General features: G+C 52.7%; 1 protein-coding gene across 3 annotated transcripts in view; it reads left to right on the top strand.

Annotated features, from left to right (window-relative positions):
• Positions 1 to 19,927, top strand: part of EFR3B (EFR3 homolog B) — an 89,080-nt gene that overhangs the window by 54,160 nt on the left and 14,993 nt on the right. The window contains exons 5-15 of one of the 3 annotated variants that reach the window (XM_013052977.2): positions 7,812 to 7,933; positions 11,186 to 11,335; positions 12,845 to 12,979; positions 13,437 to 13,515; positions 14,238 to 14,343; positions 14,567 to 14,728; positions 15,438 to 15,549; positions 15,925 to 15,976; positions 18,432 to 18,604; positions 19,322 to 19,397; positions 19,712 to 19,873. In XM_013052977.2, the coding sequence (XP_012908431.1) occupies positions 7,812 to 7,933; positions 11,186 to 11,335; positions 12,845 to 12,979; positions 13,437 to 13,515; positions 14,238 to 14,343; positions 14,567 to 14,728; positions 15,438 to 15,549; positions 15,925 to 15,976; positions 18,432 to 18,604; positions 19,322 to 19,397; positions 19,712 to 19,873 (1,329 nt within the window). Of the gene's footprint in view, positions 1 to 7,811; positions 7,934 to 11,185; positions 11,336 to 12,844; positions 12,980 to 13,436; positions 13,516 to 14,207; positions 14,344 to 14,566; positions 14,729 to 15,437; positions 15,550 to 15,924; positions 15,977 to 18,431; positions 18,605 to 19,321; positions 19,398 to 19,711; positions 19,874 to 19,927 lie in introns of all 3 variants that reach the window. The other 2 variants (XM_013052976.2, XM_004745936.2) reach the window with 2 other exon arrangements.

Below are 19,927 nucleotides of genomic sequence, written 5' to 3'. Positions count from 1 at the left end.
GCAATGTACAGCATCTGCTTCCCAGCTAGGATTTGTCTCAGCGAAGCTGAGAAGCAGTTCCTGTTTCTCTTGGTGGAGGCCAACACAGCGCCACGGCCTGCAGTCCTAGACCCAGGAAGGAGCTGGGGTTCTGTCTATGCCCAGCATTTTATTTATTTATTATTTTCTTAAGATTTTATTTATTTATTCCACAGAGAGAAAATGGACATCACTGGGGGGGCGGGCAGCAGGCAGAGGGAGAAGCAGGGAGCCCGATGCAGACTCAATCCCAGGACCCCAGGATCATGACCTGAGCTGAAGGCAGATCCTTAACGACTGAGTCACCCAGGTGCCCCTGTGCCCAGCATTTTAGACTGCGGTTCTGTCCTTGACAGCAGGAAATCATGCAGCTCAGAATGCTTCTGTATAAGAGGGAAAAGCTAACTTCTGCGTGGAGACACTCAGTTGGCACAGAAGTGAGGCCAGCCAGCTCAGCTTCCATTTTCCACACCAGGGAAGAGCTGTTTTTATACTGTCAATATTTGGAGATTGCTTTCCCTTTATTAACTCAGGCCCTTGGGAACTCTCCGTATTCGCATCACAGCCGCTCCTGCCTGCCTCTGCCGGGGGTGGGGGGAGGTGTGATCGCCCCAACAAGCCTGCCACCCTTTGTTGTCTATAAAGAGCTGAGACTTTGATCTTGAAAGGGTGGCCCTAGCAGTGCCTGGGGCCTTTGAAGTGTCGCATGTTCAGAATCTTTAGTCTGGGGGCACCTGGGTTGCTCAGTCGGTTGAGAGTCTGCCTTTGGCTCAGGTCATGATCCTGTGATCCCGGGGTCCTGGGAGTGAGCCCAGAATGGGGCTCTTTGCTCCGCAGGGGAGCCAGCTTCTCCTCCCTCTGCCCCTCCCACCATTCATGCTCTCTCTCTCTCTCTCTCACACACACACTCGCTCACTCACTCTAAAATAAATAAATAACATCTTTAAAAAAATGAATCTTCAGCTTGTTGCTATGGAGAACTTCATCATTACTATATCTTTTTATTTTTTTTTGAAGATTTGATTTATTTATTTGACAGACAGAGATCACAAGTAGGCAGAGAGGCAGACAGAGAGTGAGGAGAAAGCAGGCTCCCTGCAAAGCAGAGAGCCCAAAGTGGGGCTCCATCCCAGGACCCTGGGATCCTGACCTGAGCCGAAGGCAGAGGCTTTAACCCACTGAGCCACCCAGGCGCCCTCATCATTACTATATCTTAAAACAAACAACCAACCAAACCCAGCTTTATTATTTCCCATCTTATTCACTAGGCAAGTAGCATTTTAATAAAAGTCGATTGTAAGGTATGAATTAGCAATAATGGGAGCAAAGCAGACAGGAAGTTCCTGGTGTATCACGCGTTAAAAAAAAAAAAAAATAGGGACGTGTCACACAGGTAAATGGGCCCCTAGTGAGAATCCAAGGAGTGTTCATACCAAGCCAAAAATGCTCTGGGGTTGGGGAGTGGAAATGTCGCCACCCCCCCGCCCCGATCAACTGGGATGGGCTACTCATACCAAGCTGCTGGTAAGACAACTGCCTTTATTAGCTCCATTTCACAGATGGGGCAACTGAGGCACAAGAAACTTAAGTAACTTGCCCCAGACAAGCTTCATAAGTGGGGGCAGTGGAACTCAGTGATGCAGTCTGGCTCCAGACCCCTTCTTATAACCATGACATTCTACTGTGTCTTGTGACAGGACTGAAGGCCTTCCTCTCACAAAACCCTAGTGTTCCAACCCCATGTCTGCCAGACCTTGGTGGACTTCCTCAGCAGTTATGGGGCCTTGACCAGGGCCCCCATGAAGCACCCCAATTTCACCCTCTGAACCGTGATTACTAAAGGTTCATGTCAGCCCCTAGAAGCCTCAGGAGCAGCTTGGGGTGGGCTCTCTAAGAGGTGTTCCTTGGGGACTCCACAGGCCAGTTCTCCCTGGGGGAGCCACTGGGGGCTGTCATGTCTGGGCAGTCATACTCTCAGACTCGAGGGAGAAAAGCTCCTTCTATCAAGTTATCACACCAAGGGTTCCTAGGGATGCTCAGATATCTTGGTAACAAAAAGTTACCTATTTCACATGCCCCATCATGTAATAAACAGGGTGCGTACCCTTTGAATAGGAGGTTCAGATGGACAGTGAGTGTGGGCTCATGACCAGATCCCCGGACAGAGCAAGAGTCCCAGCAAACATGGGAATGGCATGGTTGGCCGCCAAAACCTCGAAGCTGCAGCTCACCCCCAGGCCATTTGGGGCCCCAGGGATGGAGTTAAGGCTCGGTCATCTATTCAACCTTTGGTTTAACCCCAAACCACTTCAGTTCAAAGGAAATGGTCTTCAAAGGAGATGACCATCTATTCTGCGTTGCCAACCTCCTTTACCAACATTTTCCCAGCGTCCTGCATAAGCAGTCTCCCTCCCAGCCTGACTGGAAACATTTCCAGAGCTACTGGTCCAGCCTGCCAGTACAGGGACAAAAGACATAGAGTCTGTAGACCTGCTGCTTCAGAACCTCCAGGGTGGAAGTTGCCTGAGGGATGGCTCTTCAGAATGCAGATACCTGGGCCCACTCCCCAGATAATCGTGTTCACCAGTCCTGGGGTGGCTCAGAAGTCTGCATTTTCCACAAGCTCCCCAGATCATTCCAAGACACAGTAAGATTTAAAAACCAGGGCACCTGGGTGGCTCAGTTGGTTAAGAGGCTGCCTTCAACTCAGGTCATGATCCCAGGATCCGGGGATCGAGCCCGGCATTATGCTCACTGCTCAGCGAGGGGTCTGCTTCTCCCTCTCCCTCTGCCTGCCGCTCCCCCAATTTGTGCTCTCTCCGTCAAATAAATAAATAAAGGGCGCCTGGGTGGCTCAGTCGATAAGCGACTGTCTTCAGCTCATTTCAAGATCCCAGGGTCCTGGGATCGAGGCCCACATCTGGCTCCTTGCTCGGGGGGAAGCCTGCTTTTCCCTCCCACTCCCCCTGCTTGTGTAGCCCCAGGAGCCTTTCGTGCTGTCTCAAGGGTCTTAGGAGAGGGAGATGTGACAGAGGAGAAGACGGGGTGAAGGTGGAGACAGAGGCGGTCCTGACGCAGCCCCAGGGAACTGGGGTGAGGTGCCCTAGAAATGTCGTAGGTGCCTTAGAAATATTTAATGTTGTTATGACAGGATGTCAGCGCGAGGGGCTGCTTTTGCGGATGGCTCCCATCCACATCAGGTGGGAAAGATGGGCGGGGCCTGCTGTGGCCCCACCCCATACACATTCCTTTCTATAAATAGCCTTCTCTAGGGCCCCTGCCTTTTGCACATTTTGAGGACTTCAACAGAACAAGGTACTAGTTAAACGGAGGCAAACAGGCTTCACCAAAGCCATACTGGAAATGGGTTTTTCTGGTCAGGTGGGATGAGAACGTGCACTGAGAACAGAGCCCTGGTTACTGAGCGGGGGTCTTTTGATGATCTTGCACTGCTGAATCCTGTAAGACCCGTACAAAGTTACAGCCTCAGGGCGCCTGAGTGGTCAGGGAGTTAAACCTCCGACTCTTGGTTTCAGGTCATAATCTCCCAGAGCCTGCTTAAGATTCTTTCTCTCTCCCTCTGCCCCTCCCCCACCTCTTAAAAAAAAAGTTTAAGCCTCTTAGAAATAAGAACCTTGCTAATATGAAAACTTGGAATCACAGAGTTCCTGTTATAACAGGAACTTGGGGAGCTTTTCTTAATTATTTCTAATGTATTCACATTCCTAGGAGATGATGTGTGCATTTTAAAGAGAAGAAAACGAACGTTCAGCTGGTTTGTCCCTGGTCTTGCAGTGATGACTGCTGGCTATCCCATAGTCCCACCCTCTTGCCCCTCAGTGCCCTAAATGACCTCAGTGACCTAAATGACCTCAGTCCCTGAATGGCACCTGGAGGGGGCGTGGCCACCCCCCCCCCATAGCCCCTGCCCTCTGCCGCAGCCCTCACTCCCATCCTCAGCCACCAGTTCCCTGGGGGGTGGCAAAAACTAGTTTCCTTCTCTCCACACCTCCAGGCATCACATTTGAGGTGTGTTACCTGCATGGTCTGTGCTACCCACCTGGACCCCTCCTCTGTGATTGCCTGGCCGGGCCTGTGTTGATGACATGAAAAGGACAAGGGTCACGCTGTCTAGCCCCCGAGCTGACAGACCAGACCACAGTCACCACGGTCACTGCAGCACTGTTCCCTGAGCTAGCCAGGCACCGTGCTAGTCATTCTGCATATGTCCCCACATTTAATCCTGGTGACCATTCGGTGTCCTAGTGTCCCTACTTCACCAAGGAGGAGGCAGTGGCTCAGAAGTTTTACAACATGTTCACAGTCACACAGAGGACAAGAGGCAGAGTAAGGAGGCGGCCGTCTACCTGTGGCCCCAGCACCATAGGGAGGACCACTGTCTACTTAAATGGAAGAACTCTCTTGTTGAAAGCAAAATTTGAGAAGACGCAGACCTGAATTCCCAGGGAGGAAGGGTGCAGAAGAGTGAAAATCCAGGGACACAGACAGTCACAGAAGAAAAGAATGAGGACAATTTCCAGTGTGGTTAGCAGCTGGAGCTGGCCCTGTGGGCACAGATCCAGAAGAAACTAAAAAGGCCGCCCCGGTTGTAGAAAAGGGATCCCCAGGCATGTTTTCTATCCCGCGTTACCAGTGTGGCTGCCATGGAATTTTCGGTTTTTAAATATCGATCATATCTCAACTCTAACCTTACAGCCTGTGGGTATGAGTCAAAATATTTAGCAGCTTGAACAGCATGGGTAATGGCCAGACTCAACAGCACTGGGCATGACAAGCACTTGGGCTGTGCCGCTAGGCCATGCCCCTGCCTAGGGTCAGGCCTCCTTGTGGCTTCACGGCGCTTAGAAGAGGAGGAAAGTCGAAGTGGAAAGTTGCACAGAGATCAGGCATCGGTTCAGAGAAGCGTCCGTGTCCGAGGTGTGAGGAAGACGGGAGACCAGGTTGTCCACTAGCGACCAGGCAGTGTTTCTCAAATGGGGGCCGTCCTATCAGGTCTGCTGGGACTGACCATGCTACAAGGTCAACCCCTGGGCCTCCTCCCAGAGTGACTCAGCATGTCTGGGGCCGGCAGTGCCAATCCATGTGGCTCTGGAGCTCTGTGGCTCTGATTACCATAATCTGTCTCTCACTTAGAGTCATTCTAAGAAGAGATGATATGTGTAAAATGCTTGGGGTGGCCCTCCTAAACCAGTGAACTTGAGGTCTGGGCATTTGTCCCCCTGACATACATCTGAGTCTACCCAGTCAGTAAATGTGAGATGAAATCTTTGACTATTTCTCCCTCTTTATTATGGTCTCTTGTTTTAATACTTTCAAATGCATATTCTCTTGCATATACTTGGATTGTCTTATTTTAAGCTGCCTCATCATATGGGAAGTACATACAGTATAAGAAAAAATTTAAGGGGCACCTGGGTGGCTCAGTTAGTTTTAAGCCTCTGCCTTTGGCTCAGGTCATGATCTCAGGGTCCTGGGATGGAGCCCCGCATCGGGCTTCCTGCTCAGCCGAGAGCCTGCTTCTCCCTCTCCCTCTGCCCTCCCCCTGCTCTTGCGTGGGCACAGTCTCTCCCTCTCCCTCTCAAATAAATTTTTTAAAAATCCTTTTTAAAAAATGAAGACTCTTAGTGAATGATGACTGCAGTATTTATTCACATACGGGAAAACCAAACCATAAGAGAAGTTCAAAGTCCCGCTCAAAAGTCATGCTGCCAGTGAGGGGCCCCTGGGTGGCTCAGTGGGTTAAGCCTCTGCCTTTGGCTCAGGTCATGATCTCAGGGTCCTGGGCTCGAGCCCCACATCGGGCTCTTTGCTCAGCGGAGAACCTGCTTCCTCCTCTCTCTGCCTGCTTCTCTGCCTACCTGTAATCTCTATCAAATAAATAAATAAAATCTTAAAAAAAAAAAAAGTCATGTTGCCAGTGAGAGTAGATCTGCTGTGTGTCCCCTTTGAGTAGATGGACACCCTGACCACGCCAGACTCCCACGGTGAGGAGGGAAGGGCGGCCAGGGATCATCCTATCGGTAGGTATGAGCAGGCGTGAGCCCAAACTTCGCTTGAACCTTAGGATCAACCTACCTGTGTGTTCTAACCTTTGGGGACTTAAGAAGTTCACGTAGCCGAAGGCTGACTTTATCGTTATTTCTAGAATTCCTGAACTTACATCTAGTCAATGAATTAATCTAATCAACTTACGATCTATCAATGATGGATTACCACTATGCCTCTTCTGCAGAACCCCATCAATAATGCAAGCAGGATCCTTTGGATTTATTGCTAATATCAGAATATTCGCTTCCAACTAGAGGTTGACATTTCAGATGTTAACTTGGAAAGCAAGATCTCCTCATCTGCTTTGTATGTTGAGATTCGTTCAGCCAGCAGAAAATATATGTATATTTATTAGTGAAAGAAACATTAATGATGTTGGTGCAAGCTGCTAATTGTCATCCAGAAAAGTGAACAAATTTTGAGTAGTTACATAGAGAAACAGATTGGAATTGATAATGAATATTATGAGTGCATTAACTAGATGATTTTAGAAATAATAGCATATCCTTTTAGAGCCAAGAAATGTTTATAAAAATTAAATAATGCAAGACAGAGTCATGGAGAATAGATTTTATTATAAGTGTAATCTTTTGAGTTGTTTGCAGTACTAAATTTATAACATTAAACAAAATAACCTATAAGAATTATCCTTAATTTTTAGCAATTTAACTCTACTTAGTCCCTGATTCTTGCTTCTCTGTGGGAGTCCATTGAAATTAAGTCCCTATTTAGAATTGCAAATGTGCAGCCGGGTGGCAGAAGGAATCCAGCCCTGATAATACTGAGCTAGACTTAACAGAACTGAATCCGCAAACTTTAAAAACGTGCTCAAATTTGAAGCAATAGGGGTGCCTGGGTGGCTCAGTTGGTCAAGAGTCTGCCTTTGGCTTAGGTCATGATCTCGGGATCCTGGGATCGAGCCCTGCATCAGGGCTCCCGGCTCAGTAAGGAGTCTGCTTGTCCCTCCCTACATCCCAATGCCCTGTGCTCTCTCTCTCTCTCTCTCTCTCTCTCGTTAATAAATAAAATCTTTAAACATAAATTAATTAATAAATAAATTTAAATAATAAAATGGAATTACATTTTTATAAATTATATTTATTAACATATAATGTATTATTTGCCCCAGGGGTACAGGTCTGTGAATCATCAGGCTGACACATCTCACAGCACTCCCCATAGCACATTCCCTCCCCAGTGACCATCACCCAGCCACCCTCTCCCTACGGAATTACATTTTAAAATTGAATTTCAGGTTTGTTCTTGTTTCCCAGAATTCATTCTACAGTGTTGAGACAGGGTTTGGCGTTGGCTTTGGCTGTTTCAGTTCATCCCTGACTGCCTCTGGGCCTCCGTGTGTTTGGTGCAGCTCTGGGCATGGAAGGGGGCAAGAGCTTAAGAGAGTCACCTTCGTATCCTCGCCTGTTCTCGCCTGTTCCATCCTCTGCTCACCTCTGCGGGGATGGGCTGAAAGGGGCCATGGGTCCGGTCGTGTAGACGGGAAGGGCAAGCAGGATTTGGAATCCACGGAGGCGTGGAGACTGGGTGTGCTGTGGGAAGCAGAGCCGAGCCACATCCTGGAACGCGCGGCTCCCGGGTGTGTATGTCGCCTGGCTTTACTAGGGCAGGGGGCCTCGGGATGGCAGCGCCAGAGCCCAGAGCCCGAAGGTGAAGAGCACAGTGGGTCACCTCTCACCTGTACATCTCTCCTTCCTCCCGGGCAGTTTGTGAAGTTTGCCAACATCGAGGAGGACACCCCATCCTATCACCGGAGCTATGACTTCTTTGTGTCCCGCTTCAGTGAAATGTGCCACTCCAGCCACGATGACACAGAAATCAAAACCAAGTGAGTAGGGGAGGCGAGGGGGCCCACTCAGCTAAGGGCAGAAGCATCGAGGGGTCGTACAGCGTTCCCAGCCCAGAGCACACTGTCTGACCTCAGCCGCATTGACCTTGGCTCTGGCATCGCTGGGGAGGGAGGGAAACACCTGGCAGGACGTATGTAGGCAAGTGGGCAGAGCTGGACTCCCAGCTTGTGCTTTCAAAGGAAAACCTTCTGGGGCACGAAATAGGAGCAGATGGAAGGCAGTGGTCTTGGGAACCAAATCTGAGCACACTTATACACACATGCACAGACCTGTGTTTTTTTGTTCAGGCGTACGTGCATTTATACACACCCAGAAACACACCCACTTGCCACTATCCATCACCACATACATCTGCCGATACAAAACCCAAGTTTTCACATTGGCTGATCTCTGTGGGCATCCTGGCTTTGTGTCTTCCACTAACCCCTGGCTCATTCCCCTCCAGCCACACAGGCCTCCTTACTGCCCACAAACACACCAAGGACATTCCTGCCACAGGGCCTTTGCACCATCTGTTCCTGTGCCTGGAATGCTTCCTCCATAGATCTGTCTAGCTCACTTGCTTTCCCCCTGCAAGCCCTTGCTCAAATAAGTCCTGGTCAACACCACCTTCTCTCAAACATCCCACATACCCCCTTCTCTTCTCCCTTGCCCTGCTGTTTTCCCCACATAGTACAATCCCCTTAATGACACGCTTATTGTTTCTGACTCTTTGTCTGTCCCCCAGGAGAATGTAAATTCTGGGAGGCCAGGAATCATCATTTTGTTCACTGCTGCCTCTCAGGTGCAGCAGCACTGCCTGGGGACCAGTAGGCGCTCAATAAACAGTCACTGAGTGAATGAATGAGTGAATGAATGAATGCTTTCTTTTTTTAAGATTTTATTTCTTTTATGTCATCTCTGTGCCTAACGTGGAGCTCGAACTCACAATCCCAAGATCAAGGGTCGGATGCTCTGCCAACCACGTAAGCCAGGTGCAAAGAATGAATGCTTTCAGATAAACGTCCTGAATTATGGACTACGCTTTTACGTTCAGACACAAACTTATCAAGTTCTTCAACTCACAGAAACACACTTATCCACATAGAATGAAAACTTCTCACATAAAATCACAAAGACATTATGTGAACATATGCCCACAGAAGATAAGGGGGACAGAGCATCAGACCAATGGAGCAGCGCATGGGCAAGGAAACAGGGAATTGGGGTTTGCGCTAAGTCTCATCGTAGAACGATAAGGTGCAAAACGATTAGAAGGGGGCCTCTGCCCAAATGGGGTGTGTTTGTGTTATCAACTCGGGGAGGCCCTATGACATGGAGAATATGTTCAAAGGGGACAAAGAAGGAAGGAGAAGGGAAGAGAAGGGAGAGGCCAGGGGGAGTCAGAGCGAGGAGGCTTGGCGGCTGACGTTGATGGTGGTATGCCCAGAGCAGCCCAGTTCTCCAGTGCTTTGTTCCAGAGCCCAGCCACCGGCTTGGAGGGGCCCTGAGTGCCATGTTTTGTGCAACAGCAGGGCCAGGGAGCCCTGCTGATGGTCTGGGTTGAAGGAACTGAAAATGAACCCTACCATCCCGCAGAGAGCCAGTTCCCAACGCTGTGAGCCTATGGAACATCTCCAGGGCAGGTCACCCTGTGAGTGGTTGGCAGGATCCCCTCTTCCTCAGGCCCCCGTTTCTTAAAATAGTCATGGACTCTGGAAGGGTGCTACCCCAGTGCCTTCGACGGGTAGTGGGGGCCCCTGGGGGAAGGAGCCCCTCGTCATCTCCCCAGCACTGGCCCTGCCGTAGCCCCCTCACTGCAGATGGGCTCTAAAGAGACAGAAGGTTCTGGAACAGTTGGGGCATGTCTGGGGGCAGGTGCTGGGGAAGGCACAGGACTGGAGCCTGATGTGGCTGTAATAGGGGCCGGTCATTCAGGCCATACTGAGCTTTCAGAAGGGGGAGCAGAGGGAACATCCCTGTGCCACCACACACACACACACACACACACACACACACACACACACGACATGGTGGGGGAAGAGGGCACAGAAGCAGACGTCTGTCAGCCCTGTGTTGTGACAGCATTGGGATGTATGACCCGTGGGGAGGACGGTGGCTGAGGTTGTTTGCTCCTGGCACCTGAGCAGGGCCATTAGTGCCCATAGACGGCACGTGTCAACCCTGAAAGGAAGGCTGCGAGGGTGACAGGTGTTTCTGGCATAAGTCATCCTTTTTCTTTCTGTCAGCCTCCCTGTGCCCCTTTCCCCCAAGAGCCCCCTGTTGTTCATTCACAGCCCCAGCAGAGCCCAGAGCCCCTTTCCAAGAACAACACTTGGGTCTTATAAATAAGAGTGTGTGTTTGGCGGGGAGAGGGGAGGGGAGGGAGGGGTCCCTTGGGTTCAGATACTCCCCAGGCCCCTTGCTCTTGGTTAAGCCTCCGATGGGCCCATGACAGGGAGCCATAAGAGGAGCAGGTCTCTCTGAGGGCCTGGTCTTTGGGGCTTTATTTTGAAAGGGTCGGTCAGCTTCAGGTGCCGTGGAATGAAATGTGTACATATGTGGGAGGCATTCTGGAGAGACGGAATTAATTCACATTCACACATAAGGAAGCCCTGGGGAGGAAACCAGCCAGGCCTGGTTTCTTGCCGGCCAGGCTCTCTTGGGTGGGACATAGGAGCCCAGTGTGCTTGGGACGTATTTCTTCTGTGCATTAGGAAGTACCTTGTTTTCTGTTTTTTTAAAAGAGTTTACTTATTTACCTGACAGAGAGAGATCACAAGTAGGCAGAGAGGCAGGCAGAGAGAGAGGAGGAAGCGGGTTCCCTGCTGAGCAGAGAGCCCAATGCGGGGCTCCATTCGAAGACCCTGAGATCATGACCTGAGCAGAAGGCAGAGGCTTAACCCACTGAGCCACTCAGGCGACCCTAGGAAGTACCTTGTAACCCAGAACCAGGAGTAAGAATAGTGAGGGGGACAGTATTCTAGTTACTTGGCTCTTAAGTCTGCATAGCCTCTGGCTCAGGGTCTTGACCTGAGTGGGGCAAGATCAAAGCAGCTCATGTCCACTTGCACAGGAAGCTGGCCGGCCAGGAGGCTGAGTCACACGGAGGGTAGAAGGTGGGCTCCCTTCTGCCTTTGGATGGATGAATGCATCCCCGGTCCCCACACCGTGCTCCTCCCCTTGCCACAGAAGCCAGGCTTCTCTGGGCTGGAGGATTTCATGACTCCGTGTTGCCCTTTTTCTTCCAGAATCAGAATGTCAGGCATCAAAGGTCTGCAAGGGGTGGTGAGGAAGACAGTGAACGATGAATTGCAAGCCAATATCTGGGACCCACAGCACATGGACAAAATTGTCCCGTCACTGCTTTTCAATCTGCAGCACATAGAGGAGGCAGAGAGGTAAGCAGGCGAGGCAGGAGCTCGGGCAGCAGCCATGCACGGCCCTCCCAGGCTGCCTCTGCCATCTGCTTGGGAACCACAGGGCTTGGGCTGGCTGGTAAAGCCTAATTAAAAGGCTAGGTATCTTGGTTTTTGTGGCTTGTTATGCAATGCATCCAAGGCCGGCTCCCTAGGAGCCTGGGCTCTGGCCTTCTGCCAGCTTGCTGCACCCCCTACGGTCTGCGTTCAGTGAAGGAAGGGCAGAAACCGTGCTGGGTTCCCTAAGGGTAAGTGCGAGCTGGTCAGAACACAAAGAAGAAAAGTCAGTTACCTCTGTCTCTCTGAAAGCAGCAAGCCAAGGAGGTTTGAAAGCACCTTTCATGGCTCCAGTGGCTGAGGACTTTCCCTTCCTCCCTCACCTCCTACTGGCACTGCAGGCCCCTAAAACTAGCTTGACCAGCCAGCAGCCCCTGGACACTAGTTGCAGATGCTGGGTTTGAATCTGGGAGCCCTCAGACAGGGGATTCAGTGTGTTCCAGCCCCTCGCTCTTCCCCTCTGTAAAATGGGATGCAGGGAAAGAGGCTCGTGTTGCTGTCCACCTGGGCTGTGCCTGGCGAGGTGTGAGAACAGCAGGTTCCTCCCTCCCTCCCTCTGACTCCCTGGAGCTGGTGAAGCTGGGGACAGGCTGGGGGGAAGGAAGTGTGGCCCTCTGGGGGCCGTTCCTGGAACTGCACCTCACCCCCCCACCCCCCCACCCCCCCCACCCCACCCCCATCCTGGCCTGTGGACTCTAGGGGTCTCAGCCCCCAGAGAGAGACATGAGGCTCCTTCTTCTGTCCAGATCCAGCCCCTGTGACTGAGGTACCACTCACTCCCACTTGCGCCAGCCGCCTTGCCTTTCTTTTTCCTCTCCCTCTATCCTCCACTTTCTTTTGCTTTTTCTATTATTCGGCCTCCCTCTCTTTCACACTCAATCTTTTTCCTTCCCAGGCTTTGGGGAATGGAGACACTGTGGTCTGTGCCTCCCAGACCTGTGATGTGCAGGCTCTCTGTCCTTCCTGCGGGGACACCTGTGCTCAAGGATTTCCGGAAAGAGAATTCGACCCTTCTCCCATGATCTTCCTCCATCCTGGGGTCCTTGACTCTGTTTCCTCTCTGACAGTCAGGATATCTCCCACATTATCTCTGCAGCCCACATCAAATTCCTGCCTGTCCCAGTGCACCGCCTGCAAGGACACAGTGTGGAAACGCAGGCTGCCGGGGCGCCTGGGTGCTGCAGTCGGTTAAGCGTCTGCCTTTGGCTCAAATCATGATCTCAGGGTGGAGATGGAGGCTCGCATTGGGCTCCCTACTCAGCGGGAAGGCTGCTTCTCCCTCTTCCACTCTCTCTGCTTGTGCCCTCTCTCTCTTTCTCTCTAATAAATAAGTAAAATCATCTTTAAAAAAAAGAAAAAAGAAATGCAGGCTGCACAAAGACTGATTCGAGCTTTGCTCACCATCACTTACCCACGTGCTGCTTGTTTCCACAGCCGCTCTCCCTCGCCCCTCCAAGCACCAGAGAAGGAGAAAGAGAACCCAGCAGAGCTGGCCGAGAGGTGCCTTCGGGAATTGCTGGGCCGCGCTGCCTTTGGCAACATCAAAAATGCCATCAAGCCTGTTCTCATGTGAGTGCTGCCGGCCCCCACCCCAGCCCTCAGAGAACTTTCAGGTCCTGGCATCTTGCTGACTCAGGGAGAGGGGGAAAGAGGTGTTACGGTGGTGGTCCTTTGCCCAAGATGGTCCTTTGCCTGTGCCTGTGTGACAGCAGAAGCTACCACACAGTGGCCAAGAGCAGTGTTGGGGAGAGGTGCTGGTAGGAGGTCCCAAAACCAGAGGAAGGTGCCCGGCTTCACTCCTGAGTCCACAGCTGCGGAACTCTGTTCTTGGCTTCCCTCCGGTTCCCGTGGGGTCCAGCCCCCGGGTCCTCATCCTCCTCCCCCCGCCACCTGTAAAGCCTTCCTCACCTGGGAGCTCTGCCAGGGGCTGGGTCTCTGGGGAGGCTCCTCTCCCCCCAAGCTTGTCTGTTCTCCCTACCATTGCTTTACCTTTCATAGCCATTCCCCTGTGTTTTCTCCCTCACAGCCACCTGGATAACCATTCTCTCTGGGAACCCAAGGTCTTTGCCATTCGTTGCTTTAAAATCATCATGTACTCCATTCAGGTACGGCGGCTTCCTCCTCCAGCTTGTAGACCCGCCAAGGGCACTTCGGGGAGCAGGCCTGTGTGCTATAGAAGAAAGCCAGCCGTCCTCTGACTTCTCCCCAGCCCCCAGGTGTCTCAACGTGCTGCTTCATCTGGCTGGGAGGAAGGGCAGGTTTTAGTTTTGTTTCTGATACAGCACAGATCAATACTTTATAAAATACAATTTAAAAGAATCCTTTAAAAAAGCAAATGAAAAGCTCATGTAAAATATAAGCCCCTAGACCCCACTCACCCCACAGCCTGATGACGTTGCTTACTAAGCCCTTATTCTCGAGGTTTCTACTGTCCCAGTGTAATCAGGCTACACTTTGTGCAGCACGGGACTAAAGCCGGTGGCCTGTGGTGGTCCTTACCAGTGTGACCTGGGACCCAGGAACAATGAAAAGAAAGACCAAAAAATTGACTTTTGACGCGTTTGAAGTGGAAGGGCCCAGGGCAACTCGAAATCAAGGTCGTCCCTGGGATGGGGCTTCTGCTCCTGTGGGACCAGGGGGAAGGGACTGAGGAGACATGGACACCACCTCCAGTGCCCACTGGCCTCAGGACCTCACCTTCGTCCACGCCGGCCGTTGCGTCCCAGTCGAGAGCTGCCCTGGCGCAGAGGCCGCGTGGGGGTTGCGGTTTGGGGCCAGCACGTCTTCCTCCCCCCAGCCGCAGCACTCCCACCTGGTTATCCAGCAGCTCCTGAGCCACCTGGACGCCAACAGCCGCAGCGCGGCCACGGTGCGGGCGGGCATCGTGGAGGTCCTGTCGGAAGCTGCCGTCATCGCGGCCACCGGCTCCGTCGGTAAGGGGGCCCCGAGGGACATCGTGGGGGCCCCGGAAGCCTCCAAGGACAAAGCCTTGCCCTCGGCGGGAGGCTGCCTCCCCCTCCAGAAAAGGGCAAGGGAGCGCGGGGAGGGGGCAGAGGAAGGCCCCGGCTGGATTGCAAGACCGGGGAGAACGAGCGGGGGTGCCAGCCCTGGATTTCGGGTCTCCCCCTCCCTGCGCCCCGCCCCCGCTACGCTCAGGGCCCACGGTGCTGGAGATGTTCAACACTCTGCTGAGGCAGCTGCGGCTCAGCATCGACTACGCCCTCACCGGGAGCTACGACGGGGCCATCAGCCTGGGCACCAAGATCATCAAAGAGCACGAAGAGCGCATGTTCCAAGAGGCTGTCATCAAGACCATAGGTGGGACCCGGGGCGGGGCCATGGTGGGGCGGGGCCGGTGGTGGGCGGGGCCGGTGGTGGGGCGGGGCCAGGCGCCGCAGCGTCCGCCCGCGTTGGAAGGGGCAGGGGGCTGCCTCCACCCGGACCGCGCTCGGACGCTGCAGGAAAGTCATCCGCTCAGGTTGCGTTACCCGCGGTGGTCGGAGGAGATGGAGTCCGTCGGCGGTACGCACAGCCCTCGGACTGGCCGGGGTCGGGTGTGAGGCAGAGCGCAGAACGACGTCCGCGGGTTGCTCAGGCGGGACTTCGGATCGAGGCGGAGAGCCGCGAACTCTTCCCGCCCCCGACCCCATCAGGCCCGTCGGATGCCGCCACGCGGGAGCGATTAGTGGGGAGAAGCGAGGAAGAGGAGAGGCGGGAGGGAGGAAAGGGAGAAGGCCGTGGATGCGCACGTGCATGCGGACGGGGAGTACCGGACGGCCACCTCCGAGCTTGCAGAGCGGGTCACTTCAGAGCTGCCCTGGCTTCGCACCAGGACGCTCCCCTCTCCTTCCCAGAGGCGCTGACCACGGCCTGCGGAATGACAAGCGCAGGTTTCTCCCTCCGCGTCTTAGTTGTCTCCCTAGGGACGCAGCCCGCACTCTGGGCGGTAGTTTGTCCAGTTGAGCGGCGGAGCGGAGACCTGGCAGCCCGCAGCCCCACCTGAGCCAACCGCGTCTCCTTCCTGCAGGCTCCTTTGCCAGCACGTTGCCCACATATCAGCGCTCCGAGGTGATCCTCTTCATCATGAGCAAGGTCCCACTGCCTTCCCTGCATCATCCCATGGAGACAGGGAAGACAGGGTAAGCCCAGCCTTGCTGCCCTTTCTCCCCTATTGGCCAAAATTCCACCCCAGCTTCCCTTCCCGTCTTTTCTCCCTTACTTCGCTTTAATTTTCCTGGTCCTGCCCTCACTTTTCTCCTACTCTCAAATCCCTCAGCAGTCTTTAGCGGGGCCCTTGGAGCCCACAACAATTCCTCAGGCTGCCCCACCAATAACTACCTCCCACCTTTGGGGCAAGCCGTTAATTCTCTGGTCTACTTCCTGGCTCTGGAAGTCAACTGTCCTGGGAAACAAGCTTAATGGAGAATCTAATCACAAAGGGAACCTGGGGAGGCAAATGTGGGGTCTCTCCCCACATCACCATCCTGGTGAGTATTTGTGTCTCTGGTCTACAGAGAGAACAGGAACCGGCTGACCCAGATTATGCTGCTGAAATCCCTCCTTCAGGTGAGCCTCTCCTGTCCCCAGTCCTGCTCTGACTCTACAGGAGGCAACTCCTCCCAAGGGACCAAGAGAAGGCTACCACATACAGTTGCACAGGTTGAACACTGCACAAATAGGTCCGGCTTGAAGGGTGACTAGGGGGCTGAAATCTAGCCTGTGTTACACTCATTAGCAGTCTGGGCATCCACAGAGCTGGATCATCCGGAGCAGGCAGGGCACTGCTCCTAATTTTCACAAAGATTCCTTATCAGCTACTAATAGCCTTGTCACTCAAACATTATCTCTGAATTGGGATGCTAACTTTGGTTCCTGCCCTTTGTTCCCCTTCCAAGGACCTCCCTAGGTCCCTTCCACCTGTTTCCCCCTCAGCACTTGTGCCCACCTCAGTCTGTCTTTCCCTTCATCGGGATTTTTCATTCCTCTTTACATCTTTGCAACCATCACTGGAGTCCAGATCTTCAAAAGCCATCTCATGACCAACTTGTTAGAACATATATGGACTCGGTGGAGATTTGGAGCCATGGGTCTGAGTGGGGTCCTGGAATCTGTTTGTAACGGGCTCCCCAGGGATTCTTACACACAGCTCTGCCTAAGCTCTGGAAATCTCACAGCTAGATTCTCCTCATGGTTGTCCTTATCTCCATCTGTCCTCATCCATCAGACATACAACCACAAGGAGAATCTTCTAGAAATGATGCTCCCTACACGTTGCTCCATTTTAAATAGTAGGTGTCCGTGTACAATTGACATGCCTCCAGATTTCACACTTCTCAGACTGAGGTGGGAGATCCCCAGGCGCCTTCCCCTCCCTGACTCCCCATCTCAACCCTCAGCCCCAATCTCTGTTCCAGCCCTGCTGATCTGCACCCCCCACCCGCTCCTGAGCCCACGCCATTCATGCCACTGTATTTTTATAAAGGCTTTTCATGCTGGCACTGCCCACATCTGGTGACCTCCTTGGTCTGTGTGCTCCTACCATTTCTGCTGAGCTTGCCCTCACTGTACCCAGCTCCTTATCAAGGTGACAGTTTGGGGGGCACTCACACCCCCCTTTAGCTGATGTTTACTATTGATGCCACCAGGCCTTGCTAGACCCCCTAGGGTCTGCTGAATCATCAAAGGCATTGTTTTGCCATTTGGATTTAACCATCAATATTGTTTTGCTGCTTTTATTTTTTGTGGGTTTTTAAAAATGTTTTTTGTTTTCATTTAAATTCAATTAATTAACATATATTATTAGTTGCAGAGGTAGAGGTCAGTGATTCATCAGTCTTATAATACCCAGTGCTCATTACATCACGTGCCCTCCTTAATGTCCTTCCCCCAGTTACCCCATCTCCACCCCCGACCCCTCAAGCAACCCTGTTTGTTTCCTAAGATTAAGAGTCTCTTATGGTTTGTTTCCCTCTCTCATCTCGTCTTGTTTTATTTTTCCCTCCCTTGATCCTCTGTTTTGTTACTTAAATTCAGCGTAGGAGTGAGATTATATGATAATTGTCTTTCTCCAATTGACTCATTTCGCTTAGCATAATACCCTCTAGTTCCATCCACATTGTTGCAAATGGCAAGATTTCATTTTTGATGGCTGCATAATATTGTATTGTGTATGTACACCACATCTTCTTTTAAATTTTTGTTTTTTAGATTTTATTTATTTATTTGACAAACAGAGATCACCAGTAGGCAGAGAGGCAGGCAGAGAGAAAGGAGGAAGCGGGCTCCCCGCTGAGCAGAGAGCCCAATGCGGGGCTCAATCCCAGGACCCTGGGATCATGACCTGAGCCAAAGGCAGAGGCTTTAACCCACTGAGCCACCCAGGCGCCCCACATCACATCTTCTTTATCCATTCATCTGTCAGAGGACATCTGGGCTCCTTCCACAGTTGGGCTGTGGTGGATGCTGCTGCTGTAAACTTTGGGGTTGTTTTACTGCTTTTGTACACTTTAACAACATTACATGTGATGTGTCTACCAACAGCCACTGGCTTTAATCTGAAGACCCCCAGGATGCCCACCTTAAAGAGTTGTCTTGAAATGGTTGTTGTGGGGGGAGGGTTGTGGGTCCTCAGCCCCGCTGTAAGCTCTCCCACTGTCTCTCCGTGTCTGTGTGACCATCCATGCCCTTACATAGTGTCGTGTTTGTGGGGAGTGTTCATCAGCTGTGCCCTGACAGCTGGGCCAATAGGTTGAGAGGCTCTCTGGCCCCTGCTCCCCTCTAGTGCTTACCCCTTGCTTGCTTTCAACAACCTAAAATAGGTCTAGGTAGTTGTTGGCATGTTCAAAAAAGTTGCCTCAGGCATCCAGGGCCTAGGATGGAGGACAAGGGAGCTGGACTGGGAGCTGTCAGGAGAGGTCAGGTTCATTAGATCCCCAGATCCGCCGGCTGCTGTCCATCTCCTCACTGTACTGAGGGTGCCAGCGTCCCCAACTAAGCTCGGCCTTGCTGGGCTTGCTCACAGGTGTCCACAGGCTTCCAGTGCAACAACATGATGTCAGCCCTGCCCAGCAACTTCCTGGACCGCCTTCTGTCCACCGCCCTCATGGAGGACGCAGAGATCCGCCTCTTTGTTCTAGAGATTCTCATCAGTTTCATCGATCGTCATGGCAACCGCCACAAGTTCTCTACCATCAGGTGAACTTGGGGTCTCCCCTCCGGTAGGTGCATGGTGGGGGAGAAGACTTCCCGTAGGTCTCACACCCAGGTGAGAGGACAGTTCCCTTATTCGTTGGGAACCAGCAGGAGCTGACCATGGACATGGACCCTGGGGTCCTATGGGAGCGGGAGTGAGGGAAGGATACTTCTCCCAAGGAGCCAGGGGATGGAGTGGAGACGGGCAAGAGGAGGAGCAGCTGCTAAAGGGAGTTAGTGGGTGGGGAGGAAGGAAGGGGGTGCAGGTTTATCAGGAAAGACTGGGGAGGAGGGGAAGGGAGGAAGAGAATGATCGGAATTGGTATTTAAAGATTTTCTTTATTTATTAAAGAGAGAGAGTGAGAGAGAGCATGAGTGAGGAGAAGGTCAGAGGGAGAAGCAGACTCCCCATGTTGCTGGGAGCCTGATGTAGGACTCGATCCTGGGACTCTGGGATCGTGACCCGAGCCGAAGGCAGTCGCTTAACCAACTGAGCCACCCAAGTGCCCCTGAATTGGTGTTTTAGAAAAAGGGACCAGAAAAAGTAGGCAGGACAGAGGGGCTGAGAACTTGAGGAAAGTGGAGACTGAGCTAAGAACCAATGCAGGGGGGTAGGAGGCTGGGCCCCAACTGACAACATTGGGGTAAAGCCCAGTGACGCTGCCTGAGCTCTGACTGGCCTTGCACAGGGCTAAGGTGGCCCCTTGTGTCCCTTCCCAGTACCCTTAGTGACATCTCTGTCCTGAAGCTGAAAGTGGACAAGTGCTCCCGACAGGACACCGTCTTCATGAAGAAGGTTAGCCCCTGTGACTTAAGCCCCAGCAAACCCGAGGTGGGCCAGGCTTTATGGGCCCCCGCCTCCCAGCCCCCAAGACAGCACTGACCCCATCTCCAGGCCTGCTTGCTCCCTCTTTGAGCACACTTAGTCGGGATGACCAGCTGAACCCTCGGGGGGCCAAGTACTTGAGAGAGAGAGAAGGCACCCTTTCCCTAAGGGTGGAGGTGGGGTGCACGCAGCCTCAGCCTCGCACCACCTGCAGACTGGTCTCCTCCCATTCTCCCCTCCACCCACCCACTGCGGCCTTGCCCCCGCCCTTTTCCCATGCCCAGCACTCCCAGCAGCTCTACAGACATATCTACCTGAGCTGCAAGGAGGAGTCGAACATACAGAAGCACTATGAGGCGCTCTACGGCTTGCTGGCGCTCATCAGCATTGAGCTGGCCAACGAGGAGGTGGTGGTCGACCTCATCCGCCTGGTGCTGGCTGTTCAGGTGGGGCTGTTCAGGGGGGACCTGGCGTGGGCAGCATGTGGCGAGTGGGATCAG

This window comes from Mustela putorius, unplaced genomic scaffold (genome assembly GCF_011764305.1).
Source record: "Mustela putorius furo isolate JIRA1106 unplaced genomic scaffold, ASM1176430v1.1 tig00000281_pilon_pilon_pilon, whole genome shotgun sequence".
Taxonomy (NCBI): Eukaryota; Metazoa; Chordata; class Mammalia; order Carnivora; family Mustelidae; genus Mustela; species Mustela putorius.
Note: the sequence above shows the minus strand (reverse complement) of the source record. Positions and strands in the feature narration are given on the sequence as shown.